The 22785-nt window shown below is 35.5% G+C and overlaps 4 protein-coding genes and 1 long non-coding RNA gene across 11 annotated transcripts in view; 2 read left to right on the top strand and 3 right to left on the bottom strand.

Moving 5' to 3' along the window:
- Positions 1–22785, bottom strand: part of LOC143912973 (uncharacterized) — a 131947-nt gene that overhangs the window by 12014 nt on the left and 97148 nt on the right. The gene's annotated exons all lie outside the window — the stretch shown is intronic.
- Positions 2228–6258, bottom strand: LOC143913733 (uncharacterized). Its single transcript, XM_077433711.1, has 5 exons — positions 6082–6258; positions 2817–3924; positions 2614–2730; positions 2337–2528; positions 2228–2260 (listed from the first exon to the last, which is right to left on the bottom strand). Exons 2-5 carry the CDS (start codon positions 3117–3119, stop codon positions 2228–2230), a joined length of 645 nt encoding a protein of 214 aa, XP_077289837.1. The 5' UTR covers positions 3120–3924; positions 6082–6258.
- On the top strand, positions 9583–11738 carry LOC143913741 (large ribosomal subunit protein uL10-like). Of its 2 annotated transcripts, XM_077433721.1 has the most exons (6): positions 9583–9750; positions 9840–9930; positions 10021–10257; positions 10517–10673; positions 10911–11272; positions 11354–11738. In XM_077433721.1, the coding sequence occupies exons 2-6, from the start codon at positions 9877–9879 to the stop codon at positions 11486–11488; spliced, it is 945 nt and encodes a 314-aa protein (XP_077289847.1). In that variant the 5' UTR covers positions 9583–9750; positions 9840–9876; the 3' UTR covers positions 11489–11738. The 2 variants fall into 2 exon arrangements, with proteins under 2 accessions (XP_077289847.1, XP_077289848.1); XM_077433722.1 differs by lacking the exon at positions 9583–9750 and having other exon boundaries at positions 9790–9930; positions 11354–11689.
- LOC143913208 (peptidyl-prolyl cis-trans isomerase E-like) lies at positions 12712–14950 on the top strand. 2 transcript variants are annotated; one of them, XM_077432871.1, is made up of 6 exons: positions 12712–12791; positions 12875–13097; positions 13171–13353; positions 13426–13641; positions 13728–13900; positions 14719–14950. In XM_077432871.1, the coding sequence occupies exons 2-6, from the start codon at positions 12888–12890 to the stop codon at positions 14861–14863; spliced, it is 927 nt and encodes a 308-aa protein (XP_077288997.1). In that variant the 5' UTR covers positions 12712–12791; positions 12875–12887; the 3' UTR covers positions 14864–14950. The 2 variants fall into 2 exon arrangements, with proteins under 2 accessions (XP_077288997.1, XP_077288998.1); XM_077432872.1 differs by having other exon boundaries at positions 12718–12791; positions 12872–13097; positions 14719–14949.
- LOC143912969 (uncharacterized) lies at positions 17045–19009 on the bottom strand. 2 transcript variants are annotated; one of them, XM_077432446.1, is made up of 6 exons: positions 18844–19009; positions 17944–18172; positions 17742–17869; positions 17596–17659; positions 17419–17527; positions 17045–17346 (listed from the first exon to the last, which is right to left on the bottom strand). In XM_077432446.1, the coding sequence occupies exons 1-6, from the start codon at positions 18854–18856 to the stop codon at positions 17158–17160; spliced, it is 732 nt and encodes a 243-aa protein (XP_077288572.1). In that variant the 5' UTR covers positions 18857–19009; the 3' UTR covers positions 17045–17157. The 2 variants fall into 2 exon arrangements, with proteins under 2 accessions (XP_077288572.1, XP_077288573.1); XM_077432447.1 differs by having other exon boundaries at positions 17045–17275; positions 18844–18983.

Genomic DNA, 22785 nt, shown 5'->3' with positions numbered 1-22785 from the left:
TATATATATATATATATATATATATATATATATATATATATATATATATATATATATATATATATATATATATATATATATATATATATATATTATATATATATATATATATATATATATATATATATATATATATATATATATATATATATATATATATATATATATATTATATATATATATATATATATATATATATATATATATATATATATATATATATATATATATATATATATATATATATATATATATATATATATATATATATATATATATATATATATATATATATATATATATATATATATATATATATATATATATATATATATATATATATATATATATATATATATATATATATATATATATATATATATATATATATATATATATATATATATATATATATATATATATATATATATATATATATATATATATATATATATATATATATATATATATATATATATATATATATATATATATATATATATATATATATATATATATATATATATATATATATATATATATATATATATATATATATATATATATATATATATATATATATATATATATATATATATATATATATATATATATATATATATATATATATATATATATATATATATATATATATATATATATATATATATATATATATATATATATATATATAAATAAAAATAATTCCAGAAGTTCTGGGGACTTATTATACGATATATGCATGTACATGTCCCGTGTAATACAGAACTAATCTTATTCTCCACATATGGAACCAAGGTCGTGTATGGCTGATAAATTCCGACCAGTTAGTCATACAAATTTTTCTTCTTCTAGCCAAAATAAATCGAATATTTGCAACGTTGGGCGAATGTGGCCCACATAAAACTGGCATAATTCAAAGGTTTAGTATATTTTCAAGGATACAAGTGCAATTAAAAAATAAAATTGATTATGAAAGAATCATTCGTATGTATATATAAATGTGAAGCATTAGTCAAACTTTTAATATTCATTTATTTCCAATTAAATTTAGAACAGCGACTTAATAGATTGCTCCAAAGCGCTACTATGGCCTGACATATAAATAAAATATGATTTGAACATACATAAAAATTTTAACCGATTTTTTAAATCGTCCCTACATTTACCAGAGGGGTCAAACTCATCAATGTCTATAAGGTCACTTTAAATAGAATAAATTGACCATGGGCCACAACTAATATTCACAAAACTAGTGTTTACACGAAAAAGTTGTAACGCAAAATATATTTTTTTTATTTAAATCGTATGTCTGAGAGCAAAATAATACAACTCATTTTGGGCCACAAGTTTGACATGCCTGCCATGCAGTGGCGTATGGTAGGTGTTGATATTGAATGTGATGCGAAAATAAATGTTAATTTTTGAAAAAAACAGTTTTGCCGAAACAGCAACTACATACTTGTTGACTGATTCATTGTTTGAAAATCTTCTGAGAATGATAATGAGATAATGAAGCTCAAAATCCTGCGCTTCATTATGCCAAGAATCACAATGTTCCAGGACGTGTTGAAAAAGTGATTAATTATTTAATTGTAATAAGACAGTAGACGATTCGAAAGTGAGAAAAATAAGTCAAATGCGAAAGGAGGCTCGTGTGCTTCCTTCCCAACACACATTTGGCCGATAAAAGGTACCAAGTTGTATAGAACATGCTACGTATGGAACCACTGTACCATAATTTGTGGATGTATTACTGATCGTCTTTACCTTGCTTTGAATTACACACTGCCAATGTATTCGAGTAATGACTTTTTAACACATTTCCTTTCAAATAAATTACCCAGCACACCTTGAATATGTGCCACTGCAGACATATGAGCCGTTATATTTGAGTGGCATGAGTCCACTTTTCTGCATTTCGAGGAATATCTCGCAAAACATTAAATATAATGTATTGCGTTTAACAATATTTAAAAATACTGTTGGGCTGTAATAAGTTTATTTTGCTGTTCTGAGATTCTGGACATATCGAATTAAAAAAAGGGATGAAAAATTGTGAAACAAGTCAAATAGAATGAAAATTGGACTTTCGCCACTTTTAAATATAACAGCTCATATATGTATTTACATATGTCAAAATAAACCTTTTTTATTTGGGATGTTATACCCGATTCGCGAAATTGCACATTTCATAAATTGTCAATTTAGCGTTAAATTGTATGTATCATACTGTAGTTCGCCATTTCAGCACATTTCTCTAAATGCCACGAAAAAAACAACTAAAATTCAACTTCATTAAAATTGAAATGTCAAAAGTAATATTTTCTACTTACAACACTCGTCGACAAAGAATTGAGTACATCATAATTATTTTGTTTAGTACACATAATAGAAAGTGCTGCAGTATAATGGTCTTGAAGTTTATAAGGTGGACCAACACCTTGGCTACTTCCGACTGACTTTTTTCCTCCCAATCCATGTGGCATTTGACTGAGTACGAGAGGATCAGCACTTGGCACAAAAACCTACAACAAGGAGCAATACTTTAGCGCAATCTACATTTATTATATGTATATTGTATTCAACAAAACTAGGAGTGACATTTCATACTTTAAAGGTTTTTTCTTTTCCATGCACAGTTTTCTCTTTCGTGGTTGTGGTACTAGGATGGTGATGTTCAATGATATGGTGTTGATTATGCACAACATGATGATTGACTGGTGTTAGCTAAAACAAGTACTAGGAGTTTATTCACCATTCCATATTATTTACAATTTTTGTGACATTCAACGAGAGTGTTACGTTATACTAACTTGCGCAAATCTGCCAGATGTTAATGGTAGATTTCTGGTTTTAGGAAAATCAATCCTTTTACCGAGACCATACTTTGATTGCCCCATTACAAGTTTTTTAGGACGATCCATGGAGGACATATTAGATGGATCGTCCTCTTGAACATCGTGAAGTCTTCTCGCATTGCTTCCAATTTTTGGGGGTTCCTTTTTTGTTGAGGGACGAACCGTTTTTTCAGGGCTTTTGTCATGTTTGCGTGTTATAAGGTTATCTTTTCGGGATTTTAGGTTCCTATAGGAGAAACTGGATGGGATGTTTTCCATTGTGCTAGGAAATAAATTAAGACAAGAGAGAAATTTTACGATGTAAGAAAATAATGATAATATTGATTAACAATTGCTTTTAATTAAATTCCTTGAAAACGCAAACAAATGGGAGATGATGTTTTTTAGAAAAATTAATGTAGATATTTTTTCGTATAGAATCCATTTGTTTTTGTAAAATTAAAAATAATATATTTTCCATTAATATTATAATAAAAAAGAAGCGATATGGCAAACTGTCAAGAAAAACAATACAATGGCATATAAATGAATATCTCAATAAAACATTAAATATTAACACAAATCAAAAACTTCTTTTCAAATAAAATCAAACATTAAAATGCTTAAAAACATATAAAAAAATATTATTCGATAAAATTAAATGTGTTTTATAGAATCATGTAAATGTCGCTATTTTTTAAACAAAACATAGGTGCGCTCGTAAATAAAGACAAAGAAAGATTGACAATAAAAAAATATAAATATATATGTATATATATCAGTCTTTTAAAAATATATAAATTTGGTTTTAAATCTTTAAATTTTAAACAGGGAGAACCGACTCGAGAAACCTGTCGTTTGGCAAATACAATTTATGATATGCCATGGATTGCATGCGTATATTCAGATTAAAAGAAAATTAAATTAATATAAATACGTTGAAAATATTTGGGTTGACAATTTAATATTAGAAGGAAATTACGGTTAGACAAGGAATACGCAAGGAATATATTGATTTAGAGATTTTTGTCCTCCAGTGTTTGAGATACATTAACAATGGTTGGTTGGACCGAGTAGTAGAACTCTGAAAACAAAAACACACAAAACATTTAAATATGAATTTTAACGATCAATAGAATTATAATATAAATTATATAACAAGACACTTATGGCAACTGCTATGTTGCATTTGCCCGAGGACAAAACAAGACGAAAAAACACTAGATCGCTTAAATAATAAAGTATTAAGCACTAACTATCAAGTTTTTTCTTCTTACGTTTTGTATTTTAAATAGGTGTATTTAGATTTTTTTTGCGTATTTTATATATGAACTTGAAAAATTTATTTATTGTTAAGTAAAAAATATGATTGTTTTATTCCAAAATTTTAGTATAAAAAAGTACATATATTTATAAGAACACATTTTTTTCGATAGTTTTTACATACATTTTCTAAAATTTTAGACAAAAATACTTCATTAAAAAGTATATCGTTGCAGTGAAAATCTACCTGTTTTTGTCACATAGCACTAGTTGCGTGCAAACGAGCAGGATACAAGGGGACTCGGTATAACATCACCTAATCCCCTTGTATCCTGTCTGCGCAGACAGAAGCAAGGCTGTGCGACAAAAACAGGTAAAATTTCACGGCACGCCACTGATCTAGTAAATCCACTTTAAGTCAGAATTAATATCGATAAGTACTCCAAATTCAACTCTGTAAAATTTTCAAAACCAATTATAAATTGCGCAATATACATAAGTGATATACTTAAATACAAAAGTCGATACATTTTTCATTCTCATACATATATAATACATTAATATACAAATACTGTAGTTATATATGATAACAGCTAATCATCATCCGCAGCGTGATGAAGACCACACTTCCAATCGTGTTTGAATTGAAAAACTCTCACCCATTTCACCATACACACTTTCTATTGTGATCTCAACCTGATGGTGGGATGAAATCAGACTTTCCTTGCGCACTTTTGACACCTTTCAGACTTTTCTTGCACACTTTTACATCCTTTTGAGAACTATTTGTACGCATTTTTCGTCCATTATTCCATGTGACCGCTCGTTGCTACAAATTCGCTACAATGTGAAAAATATTTATAAAAAAATCTATACATATTATACATTTTTTTAATTTTCGGCAATTAAAGATCCAAATGAAATGGGCTCTGCCTAAAACATTAAAAATAATAAAATATTATCAAAATAATTATAAATATTAAATTAGATGAAGCAATAGTCTGAGCGATAAAAAGTATTTTATTAAATTTATTAAAAATAAATAAATCTTAAATTTAATTCCAAAAAGTCAAAAAAATATAAGCCTACTAGCTATTAAACGTCACTGTGTTTCGCAAATTTAGAAGTGTTTATTACAATTATTTTTCACCATCGAACTATAATAAAAATAGATTGAAATTTACACCGTTGAACAAACCGCGCAAAATGACAAAGTTTCAAAACGATCAGAATACTGTAGGAAATTTAGCTCAATCGTTTGCTTAGTCAAACATAGAAAAAGCCTCGTAAAAATATATAACTTTTTCTATAAAAAAAATCAATAAAACCAAAAATGAAAAATAATGAGTGGCGGCCATGTTGGATCTTACGTCAAAACAGTCGATAATCCAGCGCTATACCTTTTAATTTTTATCACTCGTAAAAGATCTAATAATATCGATAGTAGAAAAAAGGTTCAGTTTTTTATGATGATTAAGTTGTCACCCTGACATAAGCGAATTAGCCAAGTATGCATTTGTAGGAATGTGTTAGCTGTCAATAGTTTTGACAGGTACGGCCACCATTGCTAATCAAAACATCGGCAATGCGCACAATTGGGGTTGCGCAATCGCAGATTCGGGGGGCGAAGGCGCCGCTACGGGGAGGGGGAGGGGGGAGGGGACGGGTGGAGTGGAGGGGGGGGGGCGGCGGCTGCGGCTGTCATCGCTCAGCTGACTGCAGGGCGCGGCGGGGGGAGGCGAGGCGAGGCGAGGCGGCGGGGAGGGGAGGGGGAGCTGGGCGATCCTCACCCGTTGTCGCCTTCAGTCTCGCTCGTGTCGGGCGTCCGCCAGGCGAAGACCGCCAAGTGAGGCGGTGAAGACGTGAAGAGGTGAAGCGGTAGAGTGGGAGAGGAGGGATTTCGCAATAGCAGCGGAGACGGTAACAGCGACAATGACAGTGACAGTGACAGTGACAGTGACAGGGACAGTGAGAGCACCTCTCCGAGAGTCGACACGGCGCAGCAGCTCGCAGCGGCAGCGAATCATGTCATCATGTCGGCAAGAGAGCCGCTCGCACTTCGCAGCCGCCCTCGCACACACACTCGCAGCCTATCTACACACACAAACACACACACACACCCAAACACAAACCACGCACACGCACGCGCGCACACATCGATATACACACATGCGCACTGCGACCACGATCCATACACCACGGCCATTACCTGTGTTGCTTTCAGTACTTACGTACTTATTTACGCACTAATTTTGGCGTTTTCCTCGCTCCTTTAATAAAGTGACCTTACGCAACGATGTTCTGGAAGTAGCTTCTCGCAAGCTAGCGTTTTTTTTTTTTGAATCAGCTAACCGGTTGCTAACGATTCAACTCGTATTGACTAATTTCAGCTGAACAACAAAACAATGTGTTGACAAAAATACATTGTCATGATTTTTTGTCTATGCTTCGATTGTATTCTAATTATGTAAAGCTAGTGAATTTAAAAATAATCCACCTGCAGTGCTATTTACTAAAAAATCATCGCCTGCGGTGCTTTTTATTCCACACTAGCTGAACCCTGCATGCTTTGCAATGCCACAATAACGCATGCAATTCCCGTTCCCTTTCCCCTTTCTCGTTCCCGTTCCCATTTTTCGGAACAACGCAGGCAGTGAACACCCTGGTCGGGAAATTATAGCGAATGACACTCATTCCCGTTTTTTTTTCACAGTTATTGTACAGACTCCAGGGATGTTCAACTCGAGAGCACCCCGGAAGTCGATTTCGTAGAAGCTCGTGGTAAGCGTGGGCGGGGCTGGTTTCCTCCAAGGGATCCACAGGTCGTCGTCTGCGGTCTGGTCTCTGCTGCTGTCGGCTCGGCTCGATGTATATCTCTCTCTCTCTCGTACAGTGTGCGTAAGTGAGGGTGATACGGGACAAAGGCGGGAAATTGAATAGTAATGAAAACAGGTTATAATTCTGTTTGTATGGTGACTGTATTTTATATATATATGTATATACAGAGATCAAGCAGGGGGGACAGAAAAGGGGGGGGGGGGAGTCCGACTTGAAATTAGCGCGCACGTGTTCAAGAGGTTATGGTAACCTCACTCAACCACGTGGCTCCGTGATCTGACTTCGACGAAGAGAGACCAGGAATTCCTCACTTCTCACCGGACGTATACTGAAGCTGTACTTCCAGTATCGTCTGCCGATCAAGGCTGAGCTGATCGGGACTCGGTGGTGGGAACCAACTCGGTAGCGAACAGAGATGTTCACTCGACCGACGCGGAAAACGAATAGGAGGCGGGGACGCGCGCTCGGCGCCGATCTCCCTCCAAAAACGGCTCCTTTGGTCGTAACGCCACGAAAGCTGACCATGAAGACTTGGTCGGAACAGTTATCTTCCCGGACATGCATACAACAAATCCATCGTAATCGCTTCAGTGGCTTAGGAGCCTATTCGAGACACACACACACATTTATTTTTATTTTACATAGATATACACCAGGAATGCTTAACAGATAAACCCTAATGCGCCTTCCTAGACAATAGATTGCAGCATTTTTATTACATAAATCGCTGTATTTCGAGAGGCTGAAGGACACGAAATTAACAATTAATTAATAGAGACATCTATGGATTTAGACTTGTACATAAATTTTGACATATTGTAAATTAATCAAATTCAGATATTTGTGACTGCGGGTAGGATGATTTTTACCAATTTGATGGAGGGACCGTTTCAACAATGAAATCGGTTAAATTGGCAAACTCTGATAAGAAAGGACCGACTTGGAGTTACAAATATCCAATGGACTATTTCGCACATTGCGATCGCGTAAACGACAATCTTTGCCAAAAAAAATTGCGAATACGGATATTTCACATGGGAAAATCTCAAATTTTCGGATGACAAATGTTCCATGATCGAGATTTTAGTGACGTGCGCGAGATCGTTTTGCGCGGAATAAACACCGAACCATACATAAATATATACATATATGTATTTGTAAATTGACACTTAAAATCTTTCCCTTGATATGAATTTAAAAAAACTTTTTAAAATTAATATAATCTTTAATTTATCAGGAGGTGCAGGGGCAGGAGAAAGAAAGAACCGGTTCCCTACCTTTCGTACTAGTTTTTTAAAACATTTGAACACGGATTTGGTTAGCTATGAGATATGTATGTGCAGTGCAGTTTGGGATTTTAAAATTTAAAATGATTAATTTATGAAAATATTTAGTGCGTCAATTCTCGATAAAATAGTAGTAAATTATTTTAGAATAAGTTTTATATTTACACGAGACCAGTTTTAAGACATTCCAAGTCGGAATGTCTATTTACACGAAACTAATATTGGCTTGGCATAGTGGAATATCTTAAAAATTGGCCTCGTGTAAATGCAGCATTATAGTATATTGTAGCATAGAAATTACACAATCAGTGCAGATGGATAACTAGAGTTCCGTGATTACTAGTCAAATGTGAACCGGTCACAGGACAACCGGTCGCTCTAGATCAGTCACACGTGATCACCCGTCACACTAAAACTGGTCACGAGAAAACTGGTCACACCCTAAAACTGGTCATGATAAAACTGGTCACACCCTAAAATCGGTCAACCAGTTTTCTCGTGACCGATTTTAGGGTGTGACCAGTTTTCTCGTGACCAGTTTTACGATGTGACCAGTTTTCTCGTGACGGGTGATCACGTGTGACCGATCTAGAGCGTCCGTTTACCATAACTAGTTGACAACACTGATCACCTGGTTAGCGATCGGGACCCAAACGGCCTATAAGCAAACTGCGTTCGACAGACATGAGGTCTCGTGACTAAAAGTAAATGTTTTAGTAAAACATGTCAGTGGATTGTTTCGTTGTTGTATTGGAAGCGGGCTGTGTGAGATGTGAAATAAAATATCAGAATCTTCCGCAATATTCTGCGACAGCAACTATGGCTCATGCTGACTGAAATATTTTAAATATGTACCCTAGTTTTAAATGAACAAATATGATCATCTTATTCTAAAACTGTTTGCAATGCTTTTCAGGTACTATAACGAAATAGGGTAAACACTGCAGTCGTTGGCCATTTGATTTTAAGGTGAAAAAAAAAGCTTTTTGTGCCCATAGGTATTCTAAAATTTATTCTTAGCAATTTAAGCTTGAATGATCGACATATTTTAGCTCAAATATAATATGCACAGATAGAAAAATTTGATGAATTCAATTACGCAACACATTTATTGGCGGCTGAAGCGAAGTTATTCCTAAAGTTATAGATACATTAATGAATGAATAAAATTTACAGTTAAGTTCGTCGTAATGAATTGACAGCTAATATAATTTAATCTAATCTTAAGCATTGGTTAATGTTTTAAATTTGATATTAAGATTCGATTTCTTAAAACTTTGTTACAATAACGTGTCTTTTGACGTTGGGCCAACTCCGTAAGAAATATTTGGTGCACAAAATGATTGTGTGAAAGCGGGATTTGCACCACTTACACATTTCGGATGAAGATTTTTTGTCAAGAGTTGGAATATTACGGTCAAGGCGTGCTATTTGTTTGTTATATTAATGGTCGAGAAAAAGTGTGTTGGGTTTGGCGGAAGTAGCTCTCTGTCATTCTCATTCTGCCCGCAGCTGCTGCCAAGGTAAGGTTTGGTCGGCATGAATCCGTCGAATCCGTTCGCATCCGACTTATCCAATGGAGTACTCACTTGTAACGACTTTCTATTTGCAGTCCTTAAACTCCGAAGGATATCCCTACACGCCGCACGATGGGTAGGGAGGACAAGGCCACGTGGAAATCCAACTATTTCACCAAACTAGTTGTAAGTTCTCCTCGTTGCTAAACTAAACTGAACCTTGGTAAACTCTGGTGTATTCGTGTTGTAATCAATGTGGCATCGTTTGTGTTACAGCAACTGCTGGACGAATTCCCGAAATGTTTTGTTGTGGGAGCCGACAATGTAGGCTCGAAGCAGATGCAGCAGATCCGCATGTCTCTCCGCGGACACGCTGTCGTCCTCATGGGAAAGAACACCATGATGCGTAAAGCCATCCGAGGACATCTCGAAAACAACCCGGCTCTGGAGCGTCTCCTCCCTCACATCAAGGGAAACGTAGGATTCGTCTTCACCCGTGGAGATCTCGTAGAGGTTAGTATCTGAACTCATTTCAAGTTGCCCCTTCTAATACTAGTGTTCGTATTGGCTACGACGCTGGTTTCGCTTTGGGGCCATATCAATGCTTCATCTCTATCCTAATATAACGATTCAAATGATCTTTATATTGGCAATATGAAAGCTACACGTTTTATAATATCTAGTCAATTTATGAAAATCTCATTATAATGAAATGTAGGTTGTGCTTCTGTGGTGTAAATCTAATGTTGATACTATTCGCATTCTTCCATAGGTCCGTGATAAATTGTTGGAGAACAAAGTACGTGCCCCAGCTCGTGCTGGTGCGATTGCTCCACTGTCTGTCATCGTCCCTGCTCAAAATACTGGTCTTGGACCTGAGAAGACTTCTTTCTTCCAGGCTCTTTCCATTCCTACCAAGATTTCCAAGGGTTCGTATTCACGCCTATATTTTAATATATCATTCTGTCCCTTCAAAATACTGTCATTACATTTTCGTGTTATGTTAGCTTCGCTTTGGGACAATATCAATACTTCATCACTATCCTAGTTTGACCATTTTTAATTTTGTGGTTATACTGGCAATATGAAAGTAACAAATGTTTGAGTGAAATATGTTCTATCAATAAATGTTGTGCTTTTGCTCATGAATTGGTTTATGTTTACAGGTACGATTGAAATCATCAACGATGTGCACATTTTGAAGCCCGGAGATAAGGTAGGAGCTTCCGAAGCCACTCTTCTCAACATGTTGAACATCTCTCCGTTCTCGTATGGTCTGCTCGTAGAGCAGGTGTACGATTCTGGTACCATCTTTGCTCCTGAGATCTTGGACATCAAACCAGAGGATCTCCGTGCTAAATTCATGGCTGGTGTTGCAAACCTTGCTGCTGTATCTTTGGAGATTGGTTACCCAACTGTGGCTTCCGCTCCTCATTCTATTGCCAATGGTTTCAAGAATCTTTTGGCCATCGCAGCCACTACTGAAGTTGAATTCAAAGAAGCCACTACTATCAAAGAGTACATCAAGGTATACATCTAACATTATTTACATGATTTATTTAAGGATGAACCATGTACAACATTTATTCATAAATAATATTTTTTTAAGGATCCATCTAAGTTTGCTGCTGCTGCTCCTGTGGCCGCTGCACCTGCTGCTGCTGCAGCTAAAGCTGTTGAAAAGAAGGTCGAAGAAGAAGAGCCCGAGAGTGACGATGATATGGGATTGGGTCTTTTCGACTAGAGGATTTTCGCAATCATGCCATCATTATAACAAACACTTATTCCTAAAAGTGGAAGTATTTCTGAGATACTGATGTTTTCATACTTGTCGAGCTGGGCAGCTTATGTGGCAATAGAAATATCTTTATCGAAGACCAGTTATGCTATCTGTTTGTGATTATGGTGAATTGTTTTGTCAATAAAACATTTGGATATAATTTTATTTTTTTAGTACCCCAAATCATTTGAAAATATATGTAGATAATGCTTTTGAAGTCTCGTAGCACGTTATTTTGAGTTCGCATAGAGGGCTGCAATAATTTGACTGCTAAGAGTAGTAACACTAGGGTAAATACGTTATGAATAAGAAAAACGTAAAGGAGGTATGTAAAAAAAACAGCCACGAGATTGATGAAAACTAAGATTTCATTAGTGGGGGGGAAGTGTCATGAAAATATTGAATTACTCGTTAAAGCTGGACATGCATAAGAACAATATTGTTCTGCTATCGCAATACATTAAGGTCCAAGCTATAATTGGGCCCCGTATGAAATTGCAATTTCCGATTGCGTGACAGAAACCTTAAGAAGTGGCTGTGATGACCACTCCAATGTGACGAATAGTCCGATTATTTGGTCGCAACAAAAAATCAACTGCTTATATTGCCAAAAGTGGTCGATGGATACTTTTCAAATAACAATAGACTGCTCCATTAGTGTTCAAAGTAAGAGAGCAGAAAAGCATGGTTTTCTAATAAATTGACAATAATGAACCATTTTTTGTGCGAAAAGCATCCATCGAACGTCGATATTTAGTTATGACTAGACTGCGGATAGACACCGTGCTTTTTCCGGGAATCGGGGCGGTTTAGCTCTATTTACAAAGCTCGAGTCCAAAAAAAAAACGTTTGGGCGAACCTTTAACAATGCATTTACAACAATTGAACAATACGCGGCACCCTCTGGGTCCGGGCTTTAGTTATGACATGTATAACGTATATGTAAATAATAATATATGGTTCCGAAGCTTGGCGTTTCCCGAAAACCAGACCGAGCTGTCACCAACCTAAGCCTTTTGTGTCCATGATGGTGCCGCGGTTCGCTAATAGATAACTGATAACAATAAATTATCTTGCCGTTAGTATATTGTAGTTCAAGTGAAAAATAATAATTCCCTTGTCAACAACCGTAGCATTTTCCCTACAAAAGTACACACACAATTTTGATTTTTATAATGGCCATAAATAGTATAGTTAGTGCCAAATAGTCTACTGACGTTTGTTGTGCGGCTGTCAGTATAGGTTAAGTTACTGTTTCTGTATTAAGGTAAACTATGATATTTATATTTATATACTATTAATCGGTAAAATTTGAATACTGTTATTTTAAATGTCGTATTCCATCAGTAGAAGGCCAGTAGAAATGTCTACAAAACCAGGCGGTAAGAGGACAGTGTTTGTCGGTGGTTTAGCAGAGGAAGCAGATGAGAAAGTATTACACGCGGCTTTTATTCCATTTGGCGACCTGGTTGATATTCAAATTCCGTTAGATTATGAATCCGAGAAGCACCGAGGATTTGCTTTCATTGAATTTGAGAGTGCAGAAGATGCAGCTGCCGCTATTGATAATATGGTCAGTTTTAACTGAAATATTTACCTCTAATTTTTCTTTCTTAGTGCTAAAATTTATAAATATTGTCTTTCAGAATGATTCCGAATTATTTGGTCGAACAATCCGGGTAAATATAGCTACTCCACAACGTATAAAAGAGGGTTCTACTAGACCCGTTTGGAGTGAGGACAGTTGGTTACAGAAAAATGCGGGAAATTTACCCCCTGGAACAAAATCTGATATTAGCGCTGAAGATTTGGTAGAAGAATCTAATGACGTAGGTTTTTTCCGCTTTTTTTTTCTATACATTTTCATAGCTTAGAATTTGCATTAGTATGTGGTTTTTTAGAACTTTTCCGGTAAAATGTTACCTTCTATATCGGGCACTCGAAATCCGCAAGTTTATTTAGACATTGCCGTTGGTAAACGAGATTTGGGTAGAGTTACTATTCTGCTACGTGCCGATGTTGTTCCTAAGACTGCTGAAAATTTTCGAGCGCTCTGCACTCACGAAAGAGGATTTGGTTACCAAGGCAGTACGTTTCATCGTGTTATTCCAGATTTTGTATGTTTTTTTATTTCTTATTTTATTGTTGATTATGTTTATTTAATAAATAATGTAAATCTCATTCATTTTTTTATTAAATTTAGATGTGTCAAGGTGGTGACTTTACAAATCATAATGGAACTGGCGGTAAATCAATATATGGCAGGAGATTCAATGATGAAAATTTTGAATTAAAACACGCAGGAGCGGGTACTTTGAGTATGGCTAATTCCGGACCTAACACAAATGGATCTCAATTCTTCCTTAGTACCTCAAGGTGACAAGATTATATACGTATTAAACTTATATTAAAGTCAATTTAAATTACGTGTACATAATTAGAATAGCTATGTTTTTGATTTTGATACATATGAGCAGTGCATTTTTTTCTCTTATCTTGTTAAGATTTTTATTCGTTCCAATATTTTTGATACAATTTCGGACATACTCTATGCAAATCGTATTCTTTTGCTTCTGTAAATTAGTTGATAAGGTTTTAGGAAGTGGTGGTTTTCTTGTAAATAGCATTTTAATTTTTACAAATCTGAATATTTTTATCAAATGTCTCATTCTATGCTAAGCTGAATCTCGAAAGTTAAATTTTGATATAGATCAGGGCTGTCCAAACCGGTTGCGTGACAACTTGTTCACAGATTTTCCGTAAACCGATGATGCGCTCCAGGCATTTCGTATACGGCCATCTCTTTCTCACCCCGTCTGTTCACCATGATCTCGTTTACTCTGCCATTACGTATGCAGCCATCTCTTTCACAGACTGTCTGTTATCAGTGAACAGACGGTCTGTGAAAGAGATGGCTGCATACGTAATGGCAGAGTAAACGAGATCATGGTGAACAGACGGGGTGAGAAAGAGATGGCCGTATACGAAATGCCCGGAGCGCATCATCGGTTTACGGAAAATCTGTGAACGAGTTGTCGTGTCACCGTCCAAACCGTGGCCTGCGACCCGGTTTTGTGGGGCCCACTGCTCTGTATAACTCTACATTTGCATAGACCATCATGTGTACATAGATGAAAGAATAAATTAATTTCAATATAATATTTGCGACTTTAAACATTAATAATTATTTTCAGAACTGACTGGCTGGATGGAAAACACGTTGTGTTTGGACATGTAATATCTGGCATGCATGTAGTAAAAAAAATTGAGAGCTTTGGTAGTAAAAGTGGTACAACTTCTGAAAAAGTAATCATAACAAATTGTGGTGAAGTTCAATAAATATCTAATGTATACTATAAGTGTAATTAACGATTAATTTTACAATTTTTACAATAACAAAATAAAATAATACTTTATTTTAAGAGAATTTTGTTTTATTTCAATTTGTATTAAATGTACATAAATGATACACATTATTAAAATAATAAGTAATATAAAAAGGATATGAACTAAAAATATGAGACTTATTTCAGAAAAATATCATCAGTGCTGATAGTGAAATTAGTTTGGTTAGCGTCATCATTTGTATCATCACATTGATAGTTGTCTCTACTGGTATCTCTTTGCGAAACTGTTCGTTGAGGTTTTAGTGGTGCTCTAGGCATGTCCGATATAAAGTATTCACTGACTGATTCCTTTCTCAAATTAAAAAGATCCTGGGCAGACTCTTGCTCTGAAAATCGAGAGCTACCGTCAATTGTTGGTGTCACTATTTTCTTTTCTTCGACTACAGTGTTCTGAACGACTTTCCCATCAACGATAGTTTTCTGTACTGTACGAAGTATTTTAACTGTGAATTTCTTTTCATGAACAGTGGTTGTGGTTTCGAGTTCACTTTTTGGTATATGTTTTGCGATAGCGGTATCCGCCATAGAAGCAGTAGGTGCGTGTCCTATTGTCTTTCTTTTCAATTCGTTTATCTTTTCTTCGTCAGTGTCAGCCTCCAAATCTACATCGGATGATAATAGTATATGTGAGATTGGCCTTCTTTTTTGGAGACCTAAATTAATACTGTCTGGACTGTTATCTGGCCCAGATTTATCTGCCGCTTGTATCAAATCATAAAAAAATATTTCACGGGGACTCATAGGAGATTTCAGCGGTTCACCTGTGGATTCCTTGTCAGAATTTTCAGGTGGTGTGAAAGGCGTGTTGATTTCAACCAAATGTAGATATTTATTAAAGCTTTCCTTTTTCATTGATTCCATGTCGGCAACGTCGCATTTTGCAGTGTCGGATTCGTCAGAATTTTCCGATTTTAGTTTGTGATCTTTGGATGAGACTTCAGTTTTATTTGTTTTTTGTCTGAGTATTGGTATTTTTTCTCCAAAAAATTCAACATTTGATTGCCTGTTTGCCAATTCCACATTGACTGGTTGTAAATTTGGGGGCTTTTTTTTCTTGAAAGATTTTTCTTTGTGTTCGTCTGTAAGTTTTTCGTTTCTTGTTAATGTGCGATTGATAAGCTCTTTCGTCCCAATATCGTGCATCGATATGACTACGTTAGAAGTAGAGTGTCTGTTTTTATTTAAACTATTTCTTTTGTCAAGGTGTCTGGATCGTCGTTTATTTGCTATTTCGTCTGAATCTGGTTGCTGTTTTCTTAAAACGATATCATACGAAGGACCTTCGACAATTTTTTCTTCTAATTCCTTCTTCTTTTTGCAACATTCGCCAAAACTTAATTTTTCTTGACCACAGTCGCAACATTTGTTTTTATCTCCCAAAGCACAATTGTTTTTCCCAGGTTGATGAAAATTGGAACACTTAAGACACCATTCTTCTTTATTGTCACCGTATTGCGGATTGAGAAAAACTTTTCCATATTCTTCTTTGGATTTAGAAGAGCAGAGTTTCCATATGAGTAATAGAATAGCCAGTATTGCACAAAATATTAAGAAAGCGGTGGTCCAAAAATAGTATGGCCAGTGAGGCGGCCAATACTTTCTTGCAGTGAAGTGGTTATACACCTTTGACCAGACTATTGGGCAAATGATGAACCAGAATAATATAAACCAAATGCCAACGAATACGGGAAAATTTATCCATTTAAATGGTTCTGCTCTTATTTTATTCGGCTCGTAATTGGAGTGATGTAGAATAGTTTTTGAGTTTTTTTCATTTTTATCTTTGCGAACACCCATTAAATTGATTTACGTCTAACAAATCCGTACCAATATGTGTAATACAAAAGGCGTTTTAAATTCAACTAACATGCTACATTCAAAATCGTTACTCTATCCGAGGCACATGGGAAGTGTTTTCTTTATCACATTCACCACATCCTGCAAAAAAGATTATGCGTTGCGATTGAGATTTATATAGTTCACCGCAAACATATTTTGAATATTATTTCAGATATTCCTTGTATAATTTGTTGATTTATATATTTACTTCATTAGATATCTTTAATATTAAAATGCTAAAAATTCATTAATTGTATATAAATGAAACAAGATAAACTTGACATAATGTATATTCTTGTTATTAAAATATTTTGAGACAACAACGAGTATATGATATAAATATATGAGTATATGTATGTATATATCAAAAACTTGGCATATTTATATTTAACAACTAATAAGATCAGCCAGTTTTATATTTTTTAGTATAGAATTAGCAAAATCCATTATAAAAATCGCAGAAGCATCGGCCAATTCATCCTTTTTTATCTGAACGTAGCGATTGCTGAAACGGTTGAATACAATGTTTAGCATTTTGTTAACTAGACCTTTACCCAACAGACCTAGAATGTTTACCTGAAAATTAAAAAAATACTCTTGTAACTAGTGTTTAATTTATAATACAATTTTATGCAGAGGTTTTTTCACCTTAGTTTTATCTATATCTAAGGTAACATGAAACGCCTTCATGATTAGAGTTCCATTATCAGTAGCCAAATTTGCTAAGCCTTTTGCGGTTATATCACTTATTTCAATTCTACAAATGTTGTCACAATTAAAACATATTAGAAAATTATATTAAGTTTAACGAACTGTTGAACAGACCTGGCTTCTCCTTTTGGATTATATGGTATGATTCCTGCTACCTTTCCATTTACAAGAAATTCAACTGTAAGAATATATTATATTTGTAATTAAATATTCAAACATAAACAATCCTTATTCACATATATGTACTCAAATAAACATACAAGTCAATAATAACTCTGGTATGGTGACATCAAAATCGATTGTCAAGTCTGATATTTTCAAATTTAAATTATTGATAAAATATTCTTTCAATCCACCAACAGCCACATTGTATAAATCAATTTCAGCACTGAAATTATTACACTATTTATCATAAAATACAAATATTTCATATGTAAGATTAGTGGCTGAAACAGTACTTACTTAATTATCGCTTTTTGGTAAACGTTAAACTGAGTTTTTTCTAGAATTAATGGGTCAAGTGGCGGAATTCCAAGATTAGGAAATCCAGTTTCGAAATGTTCACGAGCGTCATCTAATAGTTTTATAATTTTATCATCGATTGTATTTTTATCTTCATTTAATGATTTTGATGCGCAACCACATATGATATTGAAGTGTTGAAATGCTAGTTTCTGTACTAGGGCCTCATCTAAAATACACGAATACATAAGAAGAAAAGATTTTATTAATGAAAATTGGATTTGTTTTTCCGTCTAATTTTTAATATTAAATAAAATTGCATAAAAAAATTAAAGTAAGTATGAAAAATTACAAATAAACAGAACGAATGTATAGATAAGCAATTAAATATGTATGTTGTTAAAGCCTGTTGCTTCTGTATGTATATAAGGAAAGAGATTCTTATTAGCAACAAGTGGTTTAGTAGTGCATATTTGGAACCCTGCCAAGCTTTGTATGTGGTTGAAAATACACAAATTATGTATTTATAGAACGGATGTTGTTCGATAACAATATTTCTATTTAGATCAGCAGATAAATTTAATACAGATTTTGGACATATGTCAATTGAATTACATTTTACAAACATACAAAATATATTTCATGAATTCCAACATATCTAAGTAAAAATAGCTTATTCGATTACATTACATATGTTTAAATATTAACATTAAATACTCATCGAATCTTATTTTTTAACACCATTTTCTGTGCAATCATTGTTTTTGATGGTATTTTAAATTGAATTTTCAATTGTTGATTCGACACTTTGCAACATGTGGCATTTGACAGGTGTCAAAAATGCAAGTGGCCAGGACCTTTGCAGCCTTATTTAAAAATATTTAAGCAGGGAAATCTTACATATCTGGGCCATTTAGGGAGTGCGGATGAAGCATGATTGTTTGAATTTTCCCCATCCGTTGCAAACCTCCACAGACTGTTGAATGCGCTCCATGCTATACAACTATATGTATGAAATCGTGTTTAATTATGTATGTATTGATCCTTTGGCAGAGGTGAGAAAAGCATCCTTGGTTTCGAGAGCGCATGTTGAGATTTTGAAGAAGTATAGAAAAGGAATTTTAAATTGTAAAATTACAACGCAGGTGTTGGGTGTAATATGTATTATAGAGGTAGAAATTTATAAAATTGATATATATTTAGGAAATTTCTAACATGTATGTATGGTGGGTCTACCTCACGGGCCCGAATGTGAAACGCCCGAAAACGCAAATATCGGAAGGCAAAGATCGAAAATCGAAAGATCTGGAGTCGAAAGATAAAAAATAAAGTAAAAAGGGTGCATGGTAAACGGTATATACTCACGTACATATTCACTTAATTTGCGCGAGCAGGATACAACAGGAACAAGAGGAACAGGATTTTCCTCCCGTATTCTGCGCGCGCACAATAATACGGGAGGAAAAGCCTGTTCCTCTTGTTCCTGTTGTATCCTGTTCGCACAAATTAAGTGAGTATGTACCGTTTTCCATGCACCCTTTTTTTTTGATCTTTCGACTTAAGGTCTTTCGATTTTCGATCTTTGCGTTTTCGGGCGTTTCACATTCGGGCCCGTGAAGTAGACCCGAAATTAGGATGGAGTGCATTTGGACGGATGAATGCTGTTTTTAAATAAAAAATGCCACTCTGCCTGAAGAAAAAGATCTTCGATCAATGCGTTTTGCCAGTATTGACGTATGGATGTGAAACTTGGACACTGAACGCCAAGATGCTACACAAAATCCAATGCCCTCAAAGAAGTATGGAACGATGTATGCTTGGCATAACGAGGAAAGACAGGAAGTGGAACACGTGGATGAGAAGCATGACAAGGATAGTAGACATAGTGGATAGAGTAAAGAGATTGAAATGGCAATGGGCGGGCAACGTGACTAGGAGAATGGACAAAAGGTGGACAAAAGAAGTGATTGAATGGTGCCCGAGAGAATGCAAAAGAGTAAAAGGAAGACCATGGGGAAGATGGGTAGACGAAATTAGGAAAATGTGCGGGGTGAGATGGATGAGAGTTGCGCAAAACAGATACGATTGGAAGCGTGTTGGAGAGGCCTTCATCCAGCAGTGGATGGTGTATGGCTGTAAATGATGATGATGATATCGTATATATTGTAGGAATCTCGTCGTCGTCATCGTCATCGAAACCTTCGAGAATATTCCGCAACAACAAAATACATCGAGCGGAACAGCGCCAAGCATTCCAGAAAATACTACGCCTCGACGAAAGCAAATTCCCCTTGTACGCATCAACAACTAAATTTTCGTACGACCACTTCCATCAAGCATTCCAGAAAATACTACGCCTCGACGAAAGCAAATTCCCCTTGTACGCATCAACAACTAAATTTTCGTACGACCACTTCCATCAAGCATTCCAGAAAATACTACGCCTCGACGAAAGCAAATTCCCCTTGTACGCATCAACAACTAAATTTTCGTACGACCACTTCCATCAAGCATTCCAGAAAATGCTACGCCTCGACAAAAGTGCATTCCTTTCTTACGCATCAACAAACCACCACCATCGGTCAGGCGATTCCAGAAACACTATAAAAGGAGGTACAACCCAAACAACGCCAGTCGACCCACAGCAGCAAGCGTCGACACAAAGCAGCAGACCAGTCGACATCCAGCTCCCGAACAGCCACCACTTCACTACACGGACTTGGAAGATCAACCAGCCGACCGAGCCAGCAACACACTGCCGTATTCAGAGACTTGCTGAACATAGCCGAATGCCGAGCCAGCGACACTCTACCGTATCCAGAGACTAGCCGGACATAGCCGAATGCCGAGCCAGCGACACTCTACCACATCCAGAGACCTCTGAACGACATACTTTTACCAACAATTAACCATACTTGTGTATACGTGTTACTACCAAATAAATACCACATTCAACATATAGTTGTATTAATACCGAACACAGACGAATCTGTCTACAATACATGGCGGACTGGTGGTGAAGAAGACCTTCACAATAAGACTAGTTCCCATACCTGGTGACCCCCGACTAAGAGCCACGCAGCCTTCAAAGCAGTCAACAAAGCAGCCCACAGCGCAGTCAACTTCCAACCTCACCATAACTGGTGACCCCCGACCAGTGGCGGACTGGCCATACAAGCGAACATGCCCGATGGCATGTGGGCCCCACTATCAGTTAGAAAATATGGGCCCTCAGTAAAAGTAAATAACTTTTTAACTATTTATAGTATATTGCAACTTTGGGACCTAAAGTTTGGGTATTTCAACAAAACAAATTTCTTACTATATACACAAACAACTAATACCTGCTTTAACAGCCCAAGGATCGGTTAACTTTTTTTATTAGGCTCGAATCGTGTAAGTTTCAAAATTTGCGTGGGCCCATTTCCAACGTCAATATTATGTATATACCAATACCTATGTAACAACTAACTACTGAAATATAAATGGGAATAAACAAATTTTCGTGAATAATATAAACAGAACTGCTTAAAGGAATTTTGATAAGACGATTAATCATCAAACAACGATTTAAATTTACTCCATACTTTCAAAATAACATTTGATTATACTTCGATGATATAGTAAGATTTAAATACACAATTTTAAACAGTTTCCGAATATAAAATCTATTCTTAATCTAGACACATCCATGTAAATAGAAATATAGGATAGGGGCCCCCTCCCCAAAATCTCGATTTTCGATTAACATTAATTGAAAATATTATGCATTTTTTTCAGGGACGTAATTTGGGGGGGCCATAGGGGGGCACTTGCCCCCCTAAATTAAGGAACAGTGTGAATTTAGAAAATATTATGAATTTAATGATTAATGAGATACTATGGATCTATGAATGCTACGTTTATTTCTTATGTACATATGTTATTTTTGGGTAACTAATAAAATAATCGCTGTTATGTGCTTTGAAGAAAAACAAAACAAAAATTTATCTATTGTTATTACGTACTTACATATGTACATAGATAAAGTGAAAAGACAGTTGGTAGAAATTAAGTTAATTGATAGTTTTTTGATGACTCAGTTTGATGGTCGATTAATGTTGACCATGTGAAGATTTGTGGAAAAAAATTTTCGCCTGCGGCGCTTTTTTCTCTTTTTACATAATATTTTTTTATAATTACTTTTTCAAAAATAAGTTCCTTTTTTTTATATTTTATAAGTCAATAAGGTAAAGGATATTTTCCATTTTTATTCTGATATAAAAAAGATTTTTTGAAAAAAAATTCAATTTGACCAATCTTTGCCTGCCCCCCCCAAGAAAAAGCTGAAATGACGTCCCTGATTATTTTCTACCGAAAGTAAAAGCCGCTTTTATGCCGCATTCTATTTACCCAGGACAAGGGTTAAAACGAAATATCTGTAGAATGAAATTTGTGGATCTATTTTGCTTTTGCCATTTTTCTTGTACCTGAATTTGTTTATTCCCATTTTTGAAAATTTCATTTATTTTTTCCCCTTGATTTTTAGCGTGGTGGAAAGAAGAAAATTTTGTTATATGGGGGGGGGGGACAAATTTTTTTAACCCTGGGGGGGCCCCCTTTGACTCCTGGCATGCACTGATTTCAGTCCCAGTCCGCCACTGCCCCCGACTAAGAACCACGCAGCCTACATAGCAGCCCACATCGCAGCCTACATAGCAGCCCACATCGCAGCCTACATAGCAGCCCACATCGCAGCCTACATAGCAGCCTACATCGCAGCCTACATAGCAGCCCACATCGCAGCCCACATCGCAGCCTACATAGCAACCGCAGACTTCACGCAACCGCAGCCTTCAACGC

Source organism: Arctopsyche grandis, chromosome 6, assembly GCF_051622035.1.
Source record: "Arctopsyche grandis isolate Sample6627 chromosome 6, ASM5162203v2, whole genome shotgun sequence".
In the NCBI taxonomy this organism is placed as follows: Eukaryota; Metazoa; Arthropoda; class Insecta; order Trichoptera; family Hydropsychidae; genus Arctopsyche; species Arctopsyche grandis.
Note: the sequence above shows the minus strand (reverse complement) of the source record. Positions and strands in the feature narration are given on the sequence as shown.

What these genes read in the sequence shown, in the direction of transcription:
- LOC143913733 (XM_077433711.1), bottom strand. Translation starts at nt 3,119, where the DNA reads ATGGAAAACATCCCATCCAGTTTCTCCTATAGGAACCTAAAATCCCGA. An exon ending in CATCTGGCAGATTTGCGCAA is followed by an intron (nt 2,731 to 2,816) that starts GTTAGTATAACG and finishes TACTTGTTTTAG; the next exon opens with CTAACACCAGTCAATCATCA. An exon ending in GAAAAGAAAAAACCTTTAAA is followed by an intron (nt 2,529 to 2,613) that starts GTATGAAATGTC and finishes TCCTTGTTGTAG; the next exon opens with GTTTTTGTGCCAAGTGCTGA.
- LOC143913741 (XM_077433721.1), top strand. Translation starts at nt 9,877, where the DNA reads ATGGGTAGGGAGGACAAGGCCACGTGGAAATCCAACTATTTCACCAAA. An exon ending in TCCTACCAAGATTTCCAAGG is followed by an intron (nt 10,674 to 10,910) that starts GTTCGTATTCAC and finishes TTATGTTTACAG; the next exon opens with GTACGATTGAAATCATCAAC. An exon ending in CTATCAAAGAGTACATCAAG is followed by an intron (nt 11,273 to 11,353) that starts GTATACATCTAA and finishes TATTTTTTTAAG; the next exon opens with GATCCATCTAAGTTTGCTGC.
- LOC143913208 (XM_077432871.1), top strand. Translation starts at nt 12,888, where the DNA reads ATGTCTACAAAACCAGGCGGTAAGAGGACAGTGTTTGTCGGTGGTTTA. An exon ending in CTGCCGCTATTGATAATATG is followed by an intron (nt 13,098 to 13,170) that starts GTCAGTTTTAAC and finishes ATTGTCTTTCAG; the next exon opens with AATGATTCCGAATTATTTGG. An exon ending in ATCGTGTTATTCCAGATTTT is followed by an intron (nt 13,642 to 13,727) that starts GTATGTTTTTTT and finishes TATTAAATTTAG; the next exon opens with ATGTGTCAAGGTGGTGACTT.
- LOC143912969 (XM_077432446.1), bottom strand. An exon ending in ACCAGAGTTATTATTGACTT is followed by an intron (nt 17,660 to 17,741) that starts GTATGTTTATTT and finishes ATATTCTTACAG; the next exon opens with TTGAATTTCTTGTAAATGGA. An exon ending in TAGATATAGATAAAACTAAG is followed by an intron (nt 17,347 to 17,418) that starts GTGAAAAAACCT and finishes TTTAATTTTCAG; the next exon opens with GTAAACATTCTAGGTCTGTT.